Here is a 16644-nt window from a genome sequence, read left to right as displayed (position 1 = left end):
CCCGACTCGAACCTTCAAAACCTCCTCGTCAGCAACCCTCAACCACACCTCCCCCACTCCAAAACCCGACCGTATAAAGTGGACAATTTAATATATCCTTGTAATAGCTTGTATTTTAGTTTATTATCAGGTATCCGATGCAATGAAATGTCATCAAGTCATAATATGTACCTTTTGGTGCTTTCTGAACCAACACGTTGTTAAGGAAGGTTAGTACTAACGTGGCTTAAGCCAGTGTTTAAATTTATTAACCTATTTTTATTGACTTTATTCACCTCCACTTCGATGAATAAAATTGTTAATTAAAAATTGAAGTTAATGCGATGACCATGAAATGAGAAACGAACCTTTTACTTAAGTAAACGGATCTATCACACGAAGTGCTGGCAAGGCAAAAGCTCTATCTTGTATCTTCCAAAGGTCAGATTCACCCCGTGCGCGCGCGCCGGGAATGATGCGATTTTTACACCAATAACATTGCAGCAATCCTGCTATATCAATCAAAGCCATACTTTCTCATCAACATGTCATTGTTTTGACTCATTCTAAGTATTGGTCACGGAATAACTAACAGTCACCCCTTCTTTTGTTAGCGTACTTGCCATTGACTGTTAACTTTACAGAGTCTGATCAAAAACGAGTCAATTGTCTTATTTGGTAATTCCTATGCAAAGTATTTTTAATGTTAATTATACACATATAATTATACTGTTTGTCCTTCCCTATGTACTTATAGTCCTGTGAACTGTAGTTAATAGCGAAGTTCCCAGGCACACCGAAGGCGCTCGCGAGCGGAGCCCCATCACTGAGCTGTCTTTGTAGAGTGGGCCCCTGAGAAAGCCTTGTTACCATGGTAACTTAGAGTGCAAACTATGTTTCTGATCGGACTCTCAGTGGTTCGGCATTACCTAACCACTTAGAAGCAAGTAAAATGGGTGGTTGTGATAAAGTTATTCGATATTCGCATTTGCAGTTTTCCTCTCTAGTAAGATTGTACTCTTGCACATGCCGGAGTAGGTAAACAATATGTTTCGCTGTTAAAATTCTTAGCAAAAAAAATCATCATCATGAACGACGCCAATTTTACAAAAGTGCGGTAGATGTACTGTTAAACTTTACACGAGTCTTACAGCCAATAACATCACGGCTAAACTGACCAATCAACTTCAACGGACCAGACTTATAACATTATCGACTGACAACAACTTTACACTTGACTTTACAGATGACTTCCGCTCAGGTTGTCGAAACGTCAGTCACCAACAACAGTTCATCTCATAACTACTCTCACGCGGATGATCCCACTTTACGACCTACTGTTAATTATAGTTATTATTATTATCAATTTGCAGTTGCCAGCGATTGTAGTGACGGAGCAGATGTAGCCTTTATGGTAGACAATGCAGACATAAGTCCTTTTAAATTCCGTCTTCAAAAAGACTTTATCAAGGAAGTCATGGTAAAACTTTGGAAAAAGTCGTCTCAGTTTAATGCTGCAATTGTCCTTTACAATCACGAAGCAACTGTAGAACTGAACTTTGCACAAACATTTGAGATGAACTACTTCCGTAATGTCCTTGACAATTTAAAAAGTCAAGATCATTGTGAAGCTTCCCTAACAAGAATCGATCAAGCTTTTCAAGCTACATCAGAACACGTTTATGCAAGTCATGGAGGCGCTCGTCTGAATACTCCAAAGATTGCCGTTCTCCTTACTCATAGTAGCTCTCTTTTTGCCCTGGAAATATTACCTCCCAGAAATGCTTCTGAATCTCTCAAACAAAAAGGCGTTCGCATTCTTATCGTTGGCATTGCGGCTGAAGCATATCAGCAGGAGCTACATAACATTACAGAAGACAAGGATGATTTGATCGTGGTCAAACGCTTTTCCACACTTCCTGAAATGGAAGACGTCTTAGTTGATAAAATTTGTTCGGCAATTGGTAAGTACCAGTTCAATTTTTATAAACAGGCCCTAATTAGAATCTATGTAAATTAAATTTACAATAAAATGGCAACAGAACAAAAAAGAAAACAAAAGAGAGCATAGTTCCTCAAATGGCATGTTAAACGACAAGGTGGACAATTCTCACATGCTTATTATTATTTCTTTGACTGTCTTTTTACTTGGAGAAAATGTTCACTTAATTTTATAATGCATTAAATATACTATATAATCTTTAACGTTTGTCTCTAGACAATCCGTGGATTAGGTTTGACGAAAGCAGTGTTTCTCTGTTCGCGGGTGAAAGCCACGTTATCAATTGTTACACATGGAGCGTCCCTTCTTCATCTGTGAAATGGCTGAGGAATGGCCAAGAGCTAGAACATGGTGATTTAAACGGAACAGTCAACGTTTCCTTGTTAAGAGTTGCTGATGAAGAACGAATCACACTTGAACTTCACTTTTCCAAAGTCGACAGTGGACATGCCGGAAACTACACCTGCGAAGCTCGAAACAAGTATAATACAAGGAGACAGAATCTCACAGTCATGGTTTCTTGTAAGTTGTGTTTGTTTTAAACTTGTTAGTCAGCCTAAATACCCAACTTCACACCTCGAGAAAAAATATAAATAAACTATGCAGAAGACTTTTTACCTTTCACCCTTGAATTTAAGACAACAAAATGACAGTAACATCCAATTGAACTTGCTTGTAATAACATGCCGCTAAATAACGATTTTATTCCATCATATTGTATTGGATCATGGATGCGCATAACTTGAATTTTTTAATGGCTACGTGGTGATCATAACAAGGTTTACGGTTTTGTGTTGACCGAAGGGATACAAAGAATGAACGTCGGTCAACACTGCATCACTCTATTGCTTTGATGACTGCGCGGAGCCTAGGAATAATATATAGATTTAGGCAAGCCTAAAAGCGGAGCTCCCCAGTTAATTATTTTGCACTTTATTGAAACCTGAATTCAAGCCATTGTACAATTTTAAGGCTAAGAATATAATATTCGTTTTATTTTTTTTTATAAATATTAATATTGTTACTTACTTTTTTTTTTTTACCGTGTCCCGGGGGGGGGGGGGGAAGAGGTACTCCCTAAAATTTACTAAAGGGGTGTGCCACTGAGTCGCTGAGACTCTGGACCTGTTCCGGAGAAAAACGGCTCAATTTGCGACCCTGTTCCAGACAAACAGTGCAAAATAGGTACCCTGTTCCAGACAATATCCACAATGAAAAATATATGAAGATAGATATAAAAACACTAGCGTACATCACAAAGCGCTCACTTGACTTTGTCTGTGGCTTGGAGAAAAACCAATGAGAGGAGCGGAGTTTCATAGCTAAACTTGATAGTGTTCCACAGTCAAAAGGGTGATTTGTATACCCTGTTTCAGAGTCAGAGAGGCAAAAGGCATACCCTGTTGAGCAGCACATACCCGTATAGCCCTTATATGGGAGTACCGTATACAGCAACACCAAATAAGCCGAGAACAAACAAAATCAATCAAAACGTTTTAATTCCACCGACAGCATTATGATCCAGAAGTCTGTATGGGAAATTATGCTGCAAAACGGGTAATTATGTAACCTTCGTGTAGATAAGGAGGGGGTAGTAGGGCTGCATGTTGGGGTAGATAGGCATATCACGTGGTAAATTAGCAAATCACTTAACATTTAGAGTATAAAGGAAATAATATACATCTACATTAAGAATATGGTTAATTTTCTTTTTTTAATTCATTCATTTGTTTTTATTTTCACTATTTGCCTATATTTTAATTTTGAATGGAAATGGCAGAGGTCATACTTGTAGCAAAGGGTTTACAGCATATTGCCATAAGCTAATGCCAAGCAAACCGGAGTGAAAGCTAACCACAAGCAAACTAGAGTGAAAGCTAATCCCCCCCCCCCCCCAAAAAAAAAGGATGATAGCACCTTTTTTACTTTTACATGTCTTTTTGAGTCCCCTTCCTCTTAAGTGGTTTCACTTCACTTACAGAAATAAAAAAACAAAAATTCTGGGAAGATAGAATATTGTTTGTGAGTCTCAAACTCAGTTTTGTTCTTTGATTACGCAGAAAAAATAGACTCATGTTTGCTTGTGTATAAAACTATGCAAGGAAAAAATATAGCATCAATACTTTGACTGCTCTTTTAAAAATTTGTATGCTTTATTGTACACATTTTTGTGGAGTCATGTTGCCCATTCGTCATGGAGTTCACAAAGTAAGCAAATGAGTCACAATTTGGTTGCTTCATGGTACCTAATGGATACTGCAAGTTTTATCTGGCTTTAGAATATTTCACTAATTTTAACATTATAGCTGTTCTTATAAATTGTACGCAGCATACAACACATAAGAATGTAATTGGTATTGCATATTGCTTGCAATCACGATTTTAACGTCTATACTTTGGAATTACAGTACCACCGCAGTTTCAGCATTACCAATCCAAATTCAAATTATTACATTGCTTTTTAACTCCACTACCTCCCCCAAGGTCAACCAAAGATCTTATGATATACAATAATTAGACAACTACATGTAAGTCCTGTGCAGTCGAGGGCTCAAAATATTTGGACACTTACAGGTCATGTTTACCGGCCAAAGAGATTTTAGCTTGGTCACATGTGGTTTCTTACCAGCCAAAACATTGAAAATAGCAATTTTAAACTCCCATTCATTTCTGCTGTTACTGTTTTGGCTGCATATTCTTAAAAAGATCACTTCATAATGCCCTTGTTACATCTAAAAAGATGTGAAAGAGACTGGTCAATCAAGAAGTTGTTTTCTGAAGTACACTGTAAATACGTTAACATGTTAAATATAAACTTTGCTCATTTGCAGCTTTTCTTGATTTCAATTTACATGTAATTTACTAGTCTCTTGAAAATGGCATCATGAAGACACCCAAACATCAAGCTGGATAATCTTAATCCTTCCTGTTTTCTTTTGATGTCCTTGTCCACTTTCTGTTTTTGTGTCTGTGGCTCTGCAAATTCTGAAACTCATGTTAACCCTGAAAAAAGTCAAATGCCACAGATTAAATTAAAATTGATTAATTGGCATGAATATCAATAATTTATACAACAAAACACTTAACGCAAGCTTGTATAAAGTGAAGCAAGACCACTGGATGCGAAAGGATACCTTATATATTTAACAGAGATGTATCAGCACAGACTATTTTTTTTTACTGATAACTGCGAAGTCAACTACAGAAAAAAACCCCGGTAACTCAAACTCGGATAACTCGAACAACCTTGCTAACTCGAACTCACTTCCATTTCCCTTGGATTTGACCCCACTTTTCAGTCATTTTTACTCGGTTAACTCGAACTCGGATAACTCGAAAACCCCGCTAACTCGAACTAAATTTTGTTCCCTTGAACAAAATTTGGGTCAAACTTTTTACCCTGATAACTCGAATTCCGGAACTTGCAACTCGCAACGGTTGCCCATTGATTATAGCAATAAACAGATCATGTATTTGACAGTCATTTTCCACTCTTAACAAAAGAATGTGTGGTCGCTTTAGAGTTTCTGGCAAGATAAGTTCAATTTGCACAGTACTGTATACTGAAGTGCTTAAAAATCAGTAAACTATCAATTATTAACTTGGCAAATAAAATATTCAATCAACCCCGCTAACTCGAAAAACCCCGCTAACTCGAACTCATTTTCGTTTCCCTTCAGAGTTCGAGTTAGCAGGGTTCTACTGTAAATATTTTAATAAACTCAAAGCATCACTGCAAACCCTTACACCCCCTCTTAATTAAAAGGTTTGGCCTTTAAATACTCCCCCTCCCCTCTACCCCTATATATACATGTACATGCATAGGAAAAACATTGCCACATCTTAAAAGCTTTTCTCTTAACAGTAATACTAAGATTTTTAAAGATACACATTTAATTAATAATAAGTTTGCATGCACAGCTGCATACAGTGTCTAAAATGGCATGAATTTACTCACAAAGATTCCAATTTTTCCAGTAGTCATTAACCTTTGTTGTGATTTTCCAAATTCCACAACAAGATCGTGATTTTTTTATGACAAATATAACATTTACTGTTGACATTCTGAATGAAACCAGCAAAACAGACCTCAAAATCTCAAAATTGTTGACATTGTTATGTAATCCACATGAACGCTCAATAGTGAACAGAACTACATGACAAGTGGATTATTTAATATATTTGGGAACGAAAGAGCTAAGTAATGAAGCTGAAGTTTATTTATTCTGACTAAATGAACAGTAATTTTACCTCCATCATGAATATCAATAAACTGCATACACTGAATCGATCTATTTCACTCGGAGTTAACGAAATTCCAGGTGCTTCGTGCAAACTGACATCACTTTCATTCTCATCTCAGCTGCTCTTCCAGCACTGTAAAACAAAATAATCATATCGCAAGCATTTAAAAATCGTAAGCTTAATTTTCTTCGAGATGTGTTGAAGTGATATTCTTTGTGAATTCGTTCCTCGAAGGCCCAACAATTATTTGTTTACATAATCAAATCCTCCTATTTGATCAGTAAAACCTGGTAAAACTGAATTTTAACGAATAGTATTTTTCAACATTGTTCATGTCACAAGCAAATGCTTAGTGGGGAAAGCAAGTAAAATGTGCCGTAAATATAAGCTTACTTTGCGTATAAAGTAAGCTTAAGACAAAACGTAGAGATATTAAATGACGGAAACACTGCAGTTTTGTACTCACCTTCACCAGTTGGCCGCAGTAGGTACACTCGTCTGCTCGTTTTATCTCCGTTCCCTTGTTCTCCGCTATTTCTTTGCCTGTTTTCTCGGCACCTCTCTTGCTATTTTAGTCGCTTTTCTTCGCTACTTTGCTACCAGGTTCGACAGGCGATTTGCTATACTTTTTCGCCTGCTTTCTGTCCGGGTTTTCTGGATCTCTCGCGATCTCTTTCCCGTCGCAAATCGCTTAAACCCTGTTTCCTCGAAGTTAAGTTTACTCTGCTCTCGTTTGTAGTCATCGGCATAACAAGGAGCCAAAATAAATATGTTTGTCTCAAGTTCTAACTTTCAGACTAGCTGAATAGGATTTAAAAATACGTAGTAATTTTGAAAATTTCTTTGCCAAGAGACCTCACACTGCAAAATTATTTCGCGCCAGTACTGCGCGAGTTGTCAAGACCTTTCAAGATCCCGGATGTGCGCAACACCGTACGTACGCCGCCGTACGCGCCCGCGAGGCATGCCGCTAGCCATGATGACCATGAAAACTCGGATGCATAGGTTACCTATTTTATTTCATGTGTTTTTTTTTTTTTTTTTTTTCATGTGTTTTTTTTTATGGGTATGGTGCTCCGCTACTATTGACGACCTCACCCTTTGGTACTGATCGTCCATGAGCCGAGAGCGCCTAGTGGATTTTGCTGCAATAACATCCGTAAATTATTCATCAACTTGTTTGCAAATTTATTTGTGAGCATGCATGCCCATGGAAAATGAGATCATAAATGTTACATAGATTTGCTTTCTTATCATAAGGCAGTAAGCTATATGTTCTTATTTCTTATCATTTGTTTTCCTTAAAAAAAAGTATATTTTGCAAGCTAAATAATCTATCAATAGTAATAATTTAACCTTATTTTAAATCCCAGGTCCACCATCGCTGCCCACAGTAACAGCAGTTAGTCCGTCTGGCGATAACAACAGTGTAACATTAAGTTGCAAAGTCAGCAGCCTTGATTATCAAGGGAGAGACCTTTACTACTGGAAATGGAAGTTAAACGAAACCGATATTCAAGAAAATGGCAAATATAACATGTCTTACAAAATTGATCCTCCTAATGTTTGCCTGCAATCAACTGGATGGTTGTCACTGAGGATTAAAAACTTTTCTAATGAAGATTTTGGGCAATACAAGTGCGCGGTGCTGAGTTCCAATATTACTCTGGAAGAAAATGACATAAATTTATGGGACACGGGTAAGTCATATCTAAAGTTATATAAATGTCTAATAAGTAAATGAATGAATGAAAGGCTGACCACCCGTTATGGAAACAAACTTGATTGAAAACAATCTCTTATTGAAGTCGTATGCGAAAGGCTTGTACGAGAAGTTTCTGCATTGATAAATTAGCCGGGTGTAGATAATATCCTCGGAATATTTGCAACAACTCCTGTTCTGAAGTCGCATCAACTGAGCACCTTCTAGTGCATGTTACACTACGACTACTATAACTGGGGTCAAAACTAAGACAGTAAAAATGAATTATATACATTATAACACAGAATTGAAACTTTCTCTAAATTCCAAGTTGAAACATTGCATTGAAATGCAAACTAGCATTGGTGTTGAAATTCTGATGTTCATTTTTTGGTTTCTTTGGTGATTTGATATTCCTCGGTTGATTCAGTGTTCCCGGCTATAGAAGTCGCACTTTAAGAAAAAGTAACAGTTAACTTTGCCCCAAGCACGTTATGGTGATGACAGGGGACCAATCCAATCAGATCCAATCAATTGCATAAGATTATTAAGTAATTGGTGAATGATCACCTTACTGGCTGATTTTGTGATACAATTCTTTCCACAGAGATTTTCAATTTGCCACCGCCTCCAAAAATTGTGTCTGCAGACTCTGACAACTGCGGAAGATCCGTATATGTTGTTTGGAATTCGCCATACACTGAGTATGAACTGCAACTGGACTCCACGAATGACAGAAGGCAAACAGCTCATAATGAAAGCCACCGCTCCCCTGATTATCATGTTTTTCATGGATTAAAGAGTAATATGATTTATGAGGTAAAAACAAGAGTACGGAACACTTACGGTTTTGGTTTGTGGGCAAAGAAGGTGATAAGGACAATTGCAGGTATGGTGAAATGGCATGATCCGTGATATTTTGCCTTCATGTCAGCAATAGCAACAACAACCCATAATATTTAGGCCGCAAGAGATGGAATCGACTCGCACAGAATTTTAGGATATTTTAATATCTTTAACCATTTCCACGCACAAACCGTATTACGAAAATAGCTTAAGCTACAGTTGAGCCATCCTATGAAGCAGAGTCCCTTGGGCAATTAAATGTTATGTCAAACAAGTACTCTAAAGCACGGCTTTCGTGGAAAGTAGCTTTTTATTGAATTATTTTACATTGTGTATAGCTTATTATAGAATATTATTATGACCTTATATGGCCATTTTAAAAGTAAGTGGTAAACAATACGTATTGTTTTCGAATTCGAAACCCATTTCTTATACGGTTTAGCTAAGCTAGGGTCAATGATATTGAATTTTATGTAAGTCGATGCATTGTGCAAATAATTTCAATTTATGTGAAAAAATTAGCATTAAAACAATCATGAGTCGGACATCATGTACCTCATGTAGAATCACGTAACGCTTTATTATTAACTTCTGTTTTGCTTTATAGAAAGACCCGACAAGTTTACTGTACATGCTTCATCATTTGGCTGCAGTGTAAAGCTTTCGTGGGAACCTCCTCCAAGGAAAGGCTGTCCGGTAACACGCTATACTATCCATTATAGGGAGTCCGTGCATTCAGGCAGTAACAGGACGGCATGGCAAACTAAAAACATGTACGCTGACTATCCCCATGACAACAAACAATTTTATCAACTGTGGTTAGAATGTAGCCGGGCTTATGATATCATTGTCCTAGGATGGAATGAGCGTGGACACAGTGATTTCGACGAGGATTCGATGGTGTCAGTGTCCACTGAGAAAGGTAAATGCCTTTTGTAGTGAATATGGAAAGTAAATACAGCTTAGACTTGACGTCTGATTTTTTTTTCTGTAAAAGCAGGAGTTCCCTTCAAACCATCGCTAAAGGACGTTGAAGACTCTAAGTGCGGCGTGTTCAACGTCAGTTGGGAATCACCAGCCTCCGATTCTGGAGGAGGACCGATAACTGCTTATCAGGCTCAAGTGCGAATGGAACACGAAGACTGGCACAACTGCAAAACTTCCTCAAAGATCAGGAGCTGTCTGTTTACAGGTTTGGTAAACGAGGCAAAATACTATGTACGCGTACAAGCAATTAACAGGAAGGGACCAAGCGATTGGTTTAACGAGTCAATTGTGGCAGACTATACAGGTATACTTGCAGCAAACAAATATATCTAGTAGCAAAAGATAGATTGATTGAATAATTCGTTTCATAATACACCAAACTGAATAATACGTATCGCCCATTTAGTTCATTTTAGTATTAATTTAGTTAATTTTTGCTGTTTTTGTGGTTGTGAAATTGATTTGTTAGTTATAATAACAAAAATTAAATGTTACGGCTGGGACACTATTACTCGTCGTGAAAAGTAACTTTATTAAATCAGGAACTACTTATTGTATGCTTGTAGGTCCTCCTGAGCCTCCCGAGATCATAAACAACGAAGCGAAAGCGACTGGAAGAAATGTAACAGTAATGTGGAGAAGACCCTCGGACAATAACTGTCACATTACAATGTACACTCTACATTACCGAATAGTTGGGCCAGTCATTAAGGACGAAAACTGGTCATCAGTGAACATCGCCAATACGACTTTTACCAGATACGAGTTACAGCTTCATTACAGTAAGGTGTACGAGGTGATTGTGTCTGCTTGGAACGAGCTAGGACACAGTAACAGCACGGAATGGTATCTGAGTACAGCTCAAGGTAATCATGTGTTTGAGATGGGCATTTTGCAACAGAACTTTCCTTCGCCCAAGGGTATAAATGGTAACCGGTTAAACCGATTAAGTGTGGTATCTTAATAGAATCACGTCCAATTTAGGGGACAAAAGAATACGTTAAGTCCTTCGGACGAATTAGCAACAGAAATATGCACGTGTCGGAGCTATTAACTTGCCAGGCACAAGTGGCCTACCATTAAATTGGTTAAACTTAACTGCATTCTAGTTCATAATTTTATGACCAGAAAAATATTCCGCTGAAGTAAGAACCAAACATACTTGGCTAATGAATGTTGTGATTTTTTCTCTCTTAAAGATGTTCCATATCCACCAACCATATTTCAGACAGATTCTGCGCAGTGTAACTCCATCAACATCACATGGAGCCCACCAACACAAGAAGCACTTGGAGGACCTGTTACAGATTATCTTGCCCAGATAAAAAGAAATGGTTCAAAAGATCCATGGTATAATTGTTCTTCGTTCGAGGCTTTACGATCAACATCTTGCCTGTTTGCAAACCTGAAGAAAGATACGTATTATGAAGTTAGAGTTATGGCTGAGAACAGTGTTGGGTATAGCTTACCATCTCATAAGCTTATCAAAACGAAAAACACAGGTAATTACAAATCTCAGTTATCATTAAGGTAATAAGATACCTTTTAAGGAATCTACTCTGCATCATTTAAAAAAAGTACACAAATCAAATAATTCAGTTAACTTCGCATTGTGCGTCATCAACTTTTATTTCCTTTTTGCAACATTTTAAAAAATCACGTTTAGGAAGAATGTCGCGTGCATGCATTTTGTAATAGATCTAACTACATAGCATTATTTAAAAGCTACCAATTTTGAAAAAAAGGAGAAAAGCAAAGTGCACTTCTGTGAAGTGGCAGGTTGCACACACATATATAACTATGAAAAGAAATAAAAACAAAGTGAAGGCACAAATTAACTTCTAATGAAGCGCGCTTAAATTACTTTTACAAAGCTCGTTAAAAGTACAGTCCACTGCAGATTGATTAGTGATTATTTCTGAGTTTAACTCAACATGGCACTTAAATCAATTAAAATACACCACATGTACATCAACAACATTGTTTGCAGACCGCCCTGATACACCCGCTATAAGCAATACTGAAACAACAGTTCCAGGATGTAACGTGACTATCACGTGGGATAAGCCACCGTCAAATGGCTGCCCAATACTCTTCTACACTGTTCAATACAAACAAAAGGGACCAGGATCTGAAGACATTGAGTGGAGAATAACAAATGTCACTGACTCAAATGTCAGTCATCAAAAGTTAGCTCTTAACTGTACCACAACCTACTTGTTTGAAGTCAAAGCCTGGAACGAAGAAGGAGGCAGCCATTCTCCTTCAAAAGCATGGCCCATAACTACAGGGGGAGGCCAACCACAGGCGCAAAGAGTTTCTGGAGACGCACCAAATACAGGTATCGTCCTCCTCTTTCATGCAATAAATTTAAAAAACCACAAGATATATCAAAAAAAGTAGTCATTCCTTAGTTAATGAAGATGAAGTGTTCAACATGATACGAGCATGGGACATGAGTCCCCGACGGGAATCGAACCCATGGCCTTCCAGATACGGGTTGAGCGCTCTAATCAACTGAGCTACGAGAGACTCGTTGTGAGCTGGGCCATTTGCTAGGTTGATATGTGACACACGCCCTGCATACTGCTAGGATCAGCAATGTCGAAATCATCAAGTTTTTAGTAAATAATAAAGATGGTACATTTTAAGCTCGGTAATAAATAATGATGACGAAGTGTTCAACATGACACGAGCATGGGACAAAGAAAAAAAGAGCACCCAACCAGTATCTAGGAGGCCATGGGTTCGAGTCCCGTCGGGGACTCAGATTTTTTCTTTGCCCCATGCTCGTGTCATGTTGAACACTTCGTCTTCATTATTTATTACCGAGCTTAAAAATGTACCATCTTTATTATTTATCATTCCTTAGTTATTTCCATCTTTTCTTTTCATATTCGTAGGGTCATCGCAAGAAAGTTTTCTGACAACGTCTCTTGTCGTCGCCTGTTTAGTTTTCCTCGCGGTCGTCCTAGTTATTGTCAGAATGCATTACAAAACAAGGCCGAAACAAAGCGGTACTGTCAAAAGGTACGTTCAATTTGACGATTTCTTGAAGAACAAACGGTTTGTTTTGAGAAAGAGTTTCGAATGGACTTTTTACTTACTACTTATCCTCATCGGGCCCATGAGGACTCTTGAGGCTAGCCTGCGTAGCAAGCGTTCCCGTGCGAGCGAAGTGCTGCTATGTGTCGGGCGCGAACGAATATTCTGGCGAAGAGCGAAAGATTCTGGCCGCGCGAAAATTGTGGCGAGAGCAAAAAAGGGAAAAGAAGCGGGGTGGGGGTGGGGAAGCGAGGGAACGCTTGCAAGCAAACCCCACGATTCTGAAAAACCCGTTCGCCCACGAACGGGGTCTCTGATTGGTGCGGCGTATTTATGTTGATTGACAAGTTTGACATATTCATGCTTGCTGATCAAAGAACAACGGTTTATGCTTTTTGCTGCCGTCAATCATCTTAGCGGACCTCTCGGGAAACAGAAGTTCGCTTCATTCGGGTCAAAAGGTCAAGTCTGTCAGTTGTGATTGGTAGATTTCGATCCATTTTGTTTGTTTCTGTTTTTCAAAGTTCGTTGGCTGTCGCATTTCACCGAAAACCGCAATAATGAAAAGTTTGACTGTGTAGAGGACATACACCGAGGGAAATTTAATATTGTGTACGCTTCAGCTGAAGCCGCCATGGACAGGCATTTTATTGATTCACTAAAATCGAAGAATTCCGCATTTAATGAGAATTTAGCCGCTCTTGTTGAAGACGAAAGCCGATGATACAAATGAAACTTGGACGGGATTGAGGTGAGCTTCTTCGCCACTGTTTACAACTTTGATACGTATTAAAAACTGAAGATTTCTTTGTGCACTATTGTAGTAAGCGGTTATATTGCAATATATTAGTAATAAAGTAGATTGAAACATTGGCTTTGGTTGAGTTTTTCAAGCAACAGCCTCGCTTCCTATCGAACTCTGTACGAGTTCGTATAGTGTCCCAAAATTTCTAATTTTGCGAGCGCAAGGATGACAAACGCGCAATGAAAATAGCTTGGGGTTTTCCACAACTTCGATTCAAACAGCTCTACAAAAATCGGCAAGGATTTCTCGTATGAATATTTTCGCTTCTAGGGTTTACAAAGATATTCTAAAGAAATATAACCAGCTCTTCCCGGCTGAATACTGTACCAAATTTAAATTTAAAATTGCATCGACAAACTCTGTAGCGATCGCTTGGTGTTTCGGACATCACAACAGTGTTTCGCGGGTTTGAATATTTTGACAAGGTTTCACGTGGAGAATTTTGTTTTGAAGGAAGTAAATTTTATTTCCAGTCAAATGTAATTGGCTAATTTGTTGATAAGCTGTCAATCAACGAGTGAAATCAACCGGAAAAATCGGTGGGCGTTTTTCAGAATCGTGGGGTTTGCTTGCAAGCGTTCCCTCGCTTCCCCACCCCCTCCCCGCTCCTTTCCCTTTTTTGCTCTCGCCCCAATTTTCGCGCGGCCAGAATCTTTCGCTCTTTCGCTCTTCGTTCGCGCGCGACACATAGCAGCACTTCGCTCGCAGGGGTACGCTTGCTACGCAGGCTATCTTGAGGCCGGAAAGGACTTTTTAAGGGACTTTTATTAACAGATTAAGATTTCATTTCTTAAAATTATTGCCGTATTTAAACAAGTTTTGGTGATAGCCGTCCGTGCAATGACAGAGCACTTACCACTCACTTAAAAAATGAAAGTACATGTAGTTTTTTTTTTACACAGAAAATGTCGTTAGTAGTGGTGGTGGCGTTGTTGTAGTTGTTGTTGCTGTAACTAGAAAAGACGGCGTGTTAGCATGATAACTGCTATCCATTTACTTAAGACGTAACCTAGCTCCAGGCCAAAAAAACAAATCAAAACAAAAGCAATAGCAAAAAATAAATAAGTAAATGAAATGAAATAATGGGACGCTGTAGAAACCTACTGTCTTTTTTCAGGACAAAGAAAGACATCAAGGTCCTTGAGCTTCATGAAATTCACCCAAGAAGAACTACATTTGTCGCAGCGCTTGGTGAGGGAGCCTTCGGAAGGGTTCACTTGGCAACTTGTACAGAGGGTTGGGAGTACTTTAATAATAATCAGGATGGTTCGAGAAAGATGAGACAACGGTTTGTTGCCGTTAAAGAATTACACGGTAAGTTTTGTCTGTAGTAATAGTATTTTCACTTAAAAGAGAGAAATGAGAATATAACGTAATGTACATTATTTGCTATATTTACTGCCTTTATACAAATTTTCATTGAAAATCCGATCTATTAATGCACGTCATATGATTGCAAGGTTGTTCCTATATTGATGGGCACTACGGCCATTTAATCTTTTATTTATTTACAGACAACGCTGGCGAAGAGCAAAGAAAGGAGTTTCTTGGCGAGATACAGCTCATGAAGCAAATAGGAAGGCACCAGAATGTTTTGAGTTTTGTGGGATGTTGGACGACGACTAAACCTCTTTATCTTGTCATCGAGTATGTAGCTCATGGAGATTTGCGTCAGTGGCTAATACGCAAAAGGCGACAGGTAGGATTAAAAACCTTGTTTTTACAGGTTTTTTTGGTTGTCATCCAATGTTGACATGGTACTATAGCTGGACTATATTTTTTAATGTGACAATGCTAAAATGAATAAATATAAACATGCTTTACAGAAAATGTATTTTTTAAAGCAAAAATTATTATAAATAACTCGGGAATTTTGTCAGAATTTTGACAGAAAGACCTGTAGATGCTCAACTTATTGCATGTAAATTATGAAAATGAACAGCTTATTGACGAGTAAGGCATCACGGTGGTTTGGTGGAAGCCATGGACTCGAATACCATTAAAACCTTCGATTAGCGTCATCTCTCTATTCTATTACCCATCTAATTTTGTTTAGATTATAAACCACACTGCCCACGATATCGTACGTAGCAAAGATAATACTGAGTATGCAGAAACAAAGATACAAAGAACAGTTTCTGAACAGGTATGTATAATAGCACTTAATCTCTATTGCTGGTACGGTCTTAATATAATGGCAAAGCAGATTAAAAAAATCATGAAGGTAAAACATCCTATTACATATGAAAGTGACTTTTGACAAAAAGACCAAAAAACAAAACAAAAATGCAACGATACGGTGTTGCCGGAAATTATCTCTATTCAGACCGGGGGGGGGGGGCTTTTGAAGCCCGCGCTGACTTTGAACTCTTCTAATTTTTTTAAGATTTAACCAAACGCTGCCAAACTTTCTGAGTTTTCCTAAAATTTATCTGTCAATACTTTAGTAGGATTGGTCGGAGAAGGTCCAAAAAAGCCCGGTCTGAATAGGGTTAAACTAACCATAGTTAGTTCTCGCAGACATGAGAAATAACAAAGCTCAAACATTATTTTCTAAAACTTCCAATTGTCGCCTTTCGGAAGGACAAGTCTCTGACTCAGAGCGAAAATTCCTAACCGCATTTAACAACAACATTTTGGAGTTATATACGGAAAGGGTCGGGTGACAATAACAAAACTTTAAGTACTAAGTATGGTTTAACGTTTCATTTGAGTAGATATTTCTAATCGTTTGACAACATAAAGTAACTGTAGCCTAATTCTAGGCAACACATCGCTAGAAATCGCGGACATTGAAGTCGGCGAATTTTGATGCATCTTACATTAACCGCTCGCGAAACTTGGTAATAGCCGCTGATTCGAAAGCCTGACTTTGGGCTCATATACATCTACGATGGTACACAAAAATGCAGCCTACACAGAGTAATATTTTGTGAAGTAGGAAAACCACTGGTCATAAATATTGCCCGATAATAAAAATGGAGCAAAAGATCTTTCAAACGATGGCTTTTGCGGCAAAATTGGAGCAAAGAC

The 16644-nt window shown here is 38.2% G+C and overlaps 1 protein-coding gene and 1 long non-coding RNA gene across 6 annotated transcripts in view; one reads left to right on the top strand and one right to left on the bottom strand.

Moving 5' to 3' along the window:
- LOC144655508 (receptor-type tyrosine-protein phosphatase F-like) overlaps nucleotides 1-16644 on the top strand; it is a 30445-nt gene that overhangs the window by 4625 nt on the left and 9176 nt on the right. For 3 of the 5 annotated variants that reach the window (XM_078515749.1, XM_078515750.1, XM_078515753.1), the window contains exons 2-15: nucleotides 120-209; nucleotides 1353-1943; nucleotides 2198-2503; nucleotides 7600-7926; nucleotides 8536-8817; nucleotides 9382-9696; nucleotides 9772-10065; nucleotides 10328-10627; nucleotides 10961-11263; nucleotides 11752-12102; nucleotides 12665-12791; nucleotides 14729-14925; nucleotides 15126-15310; nucleotides 15668-15757. In XM_078515749.1, coding sequence (XP_078371875.1) covers nucleotides 143-209; nucleotides 1353-1943; nucleotides 2198-2503; nucleotides 7600-7926; nucleotides 8536-8817; nucleotides 9382-9696; nucleotides 9772-10065; nucleotides 10328-10627; nucleotides 10961-11263; nucleotides 11752-12102; nucleotides 12665-12791; nucleotides 14729-14925; nucleotides 15126-15310; nucleotides 15668-15757 — 3735 coding nt within the window. In that variant the 5' untranslated portion in view covers nucleotides 120-142. The remainder of the gene's footprint in view (nucleotides 1-119; nucleotides 210-1352; nucleotides 1944-2197; nucleotides 2504-7599; nucleotides 7927-8535; nucleotides 8818-9381; nucleotides 9697-9771; nucleotides 10066-10327; nucleotides 10628-10960; nucleotides 11264-11751; nucleotides 12103-12664; nucleotides 12792-14728; nucleotides 14926-15125; nucleotides 15311-15667; nucleotides 15758-16644) is intronic. The other 2 variants (XM_078515751.1, XM_078515752.1) reach the window with 2 other exon arrangements.
- On the bottom strand, nucleotides 4416-7220 carry LOC144654238 (uncharacterized). Its single transcript, XR_013570883.1, has 3 exons — nucleotides 6693-7220; nucleotides 6233-6358; nucleotides 4416-4984 (listed from the first exon to the last, which is right to left on the bottom strand). It is a non-coding gene; the product is annotated as an uncharacterized LOC144654238 (long non-coding RNA).

The sequence above is a fragment of the Oculina patagonica genome, chromosome 5, assembly GCF_052425735.1.
Source record: "Oculina patagonica isolate OP01 chromosome 5, crgOcupat, whole genome shotgun sequence".
In the NCBI taxonomy this organism is placed as follows: Eukaryota; Metazoa; Cnidaria; class Anthozoa; order Scleractinia; family Oculinidae; genus Oculina; species Oculina patagonica.
Note: the sequence above shows the minus strand (reverse complement) of the source record. Positions and strands in the feature narration are given on the sequence as shown.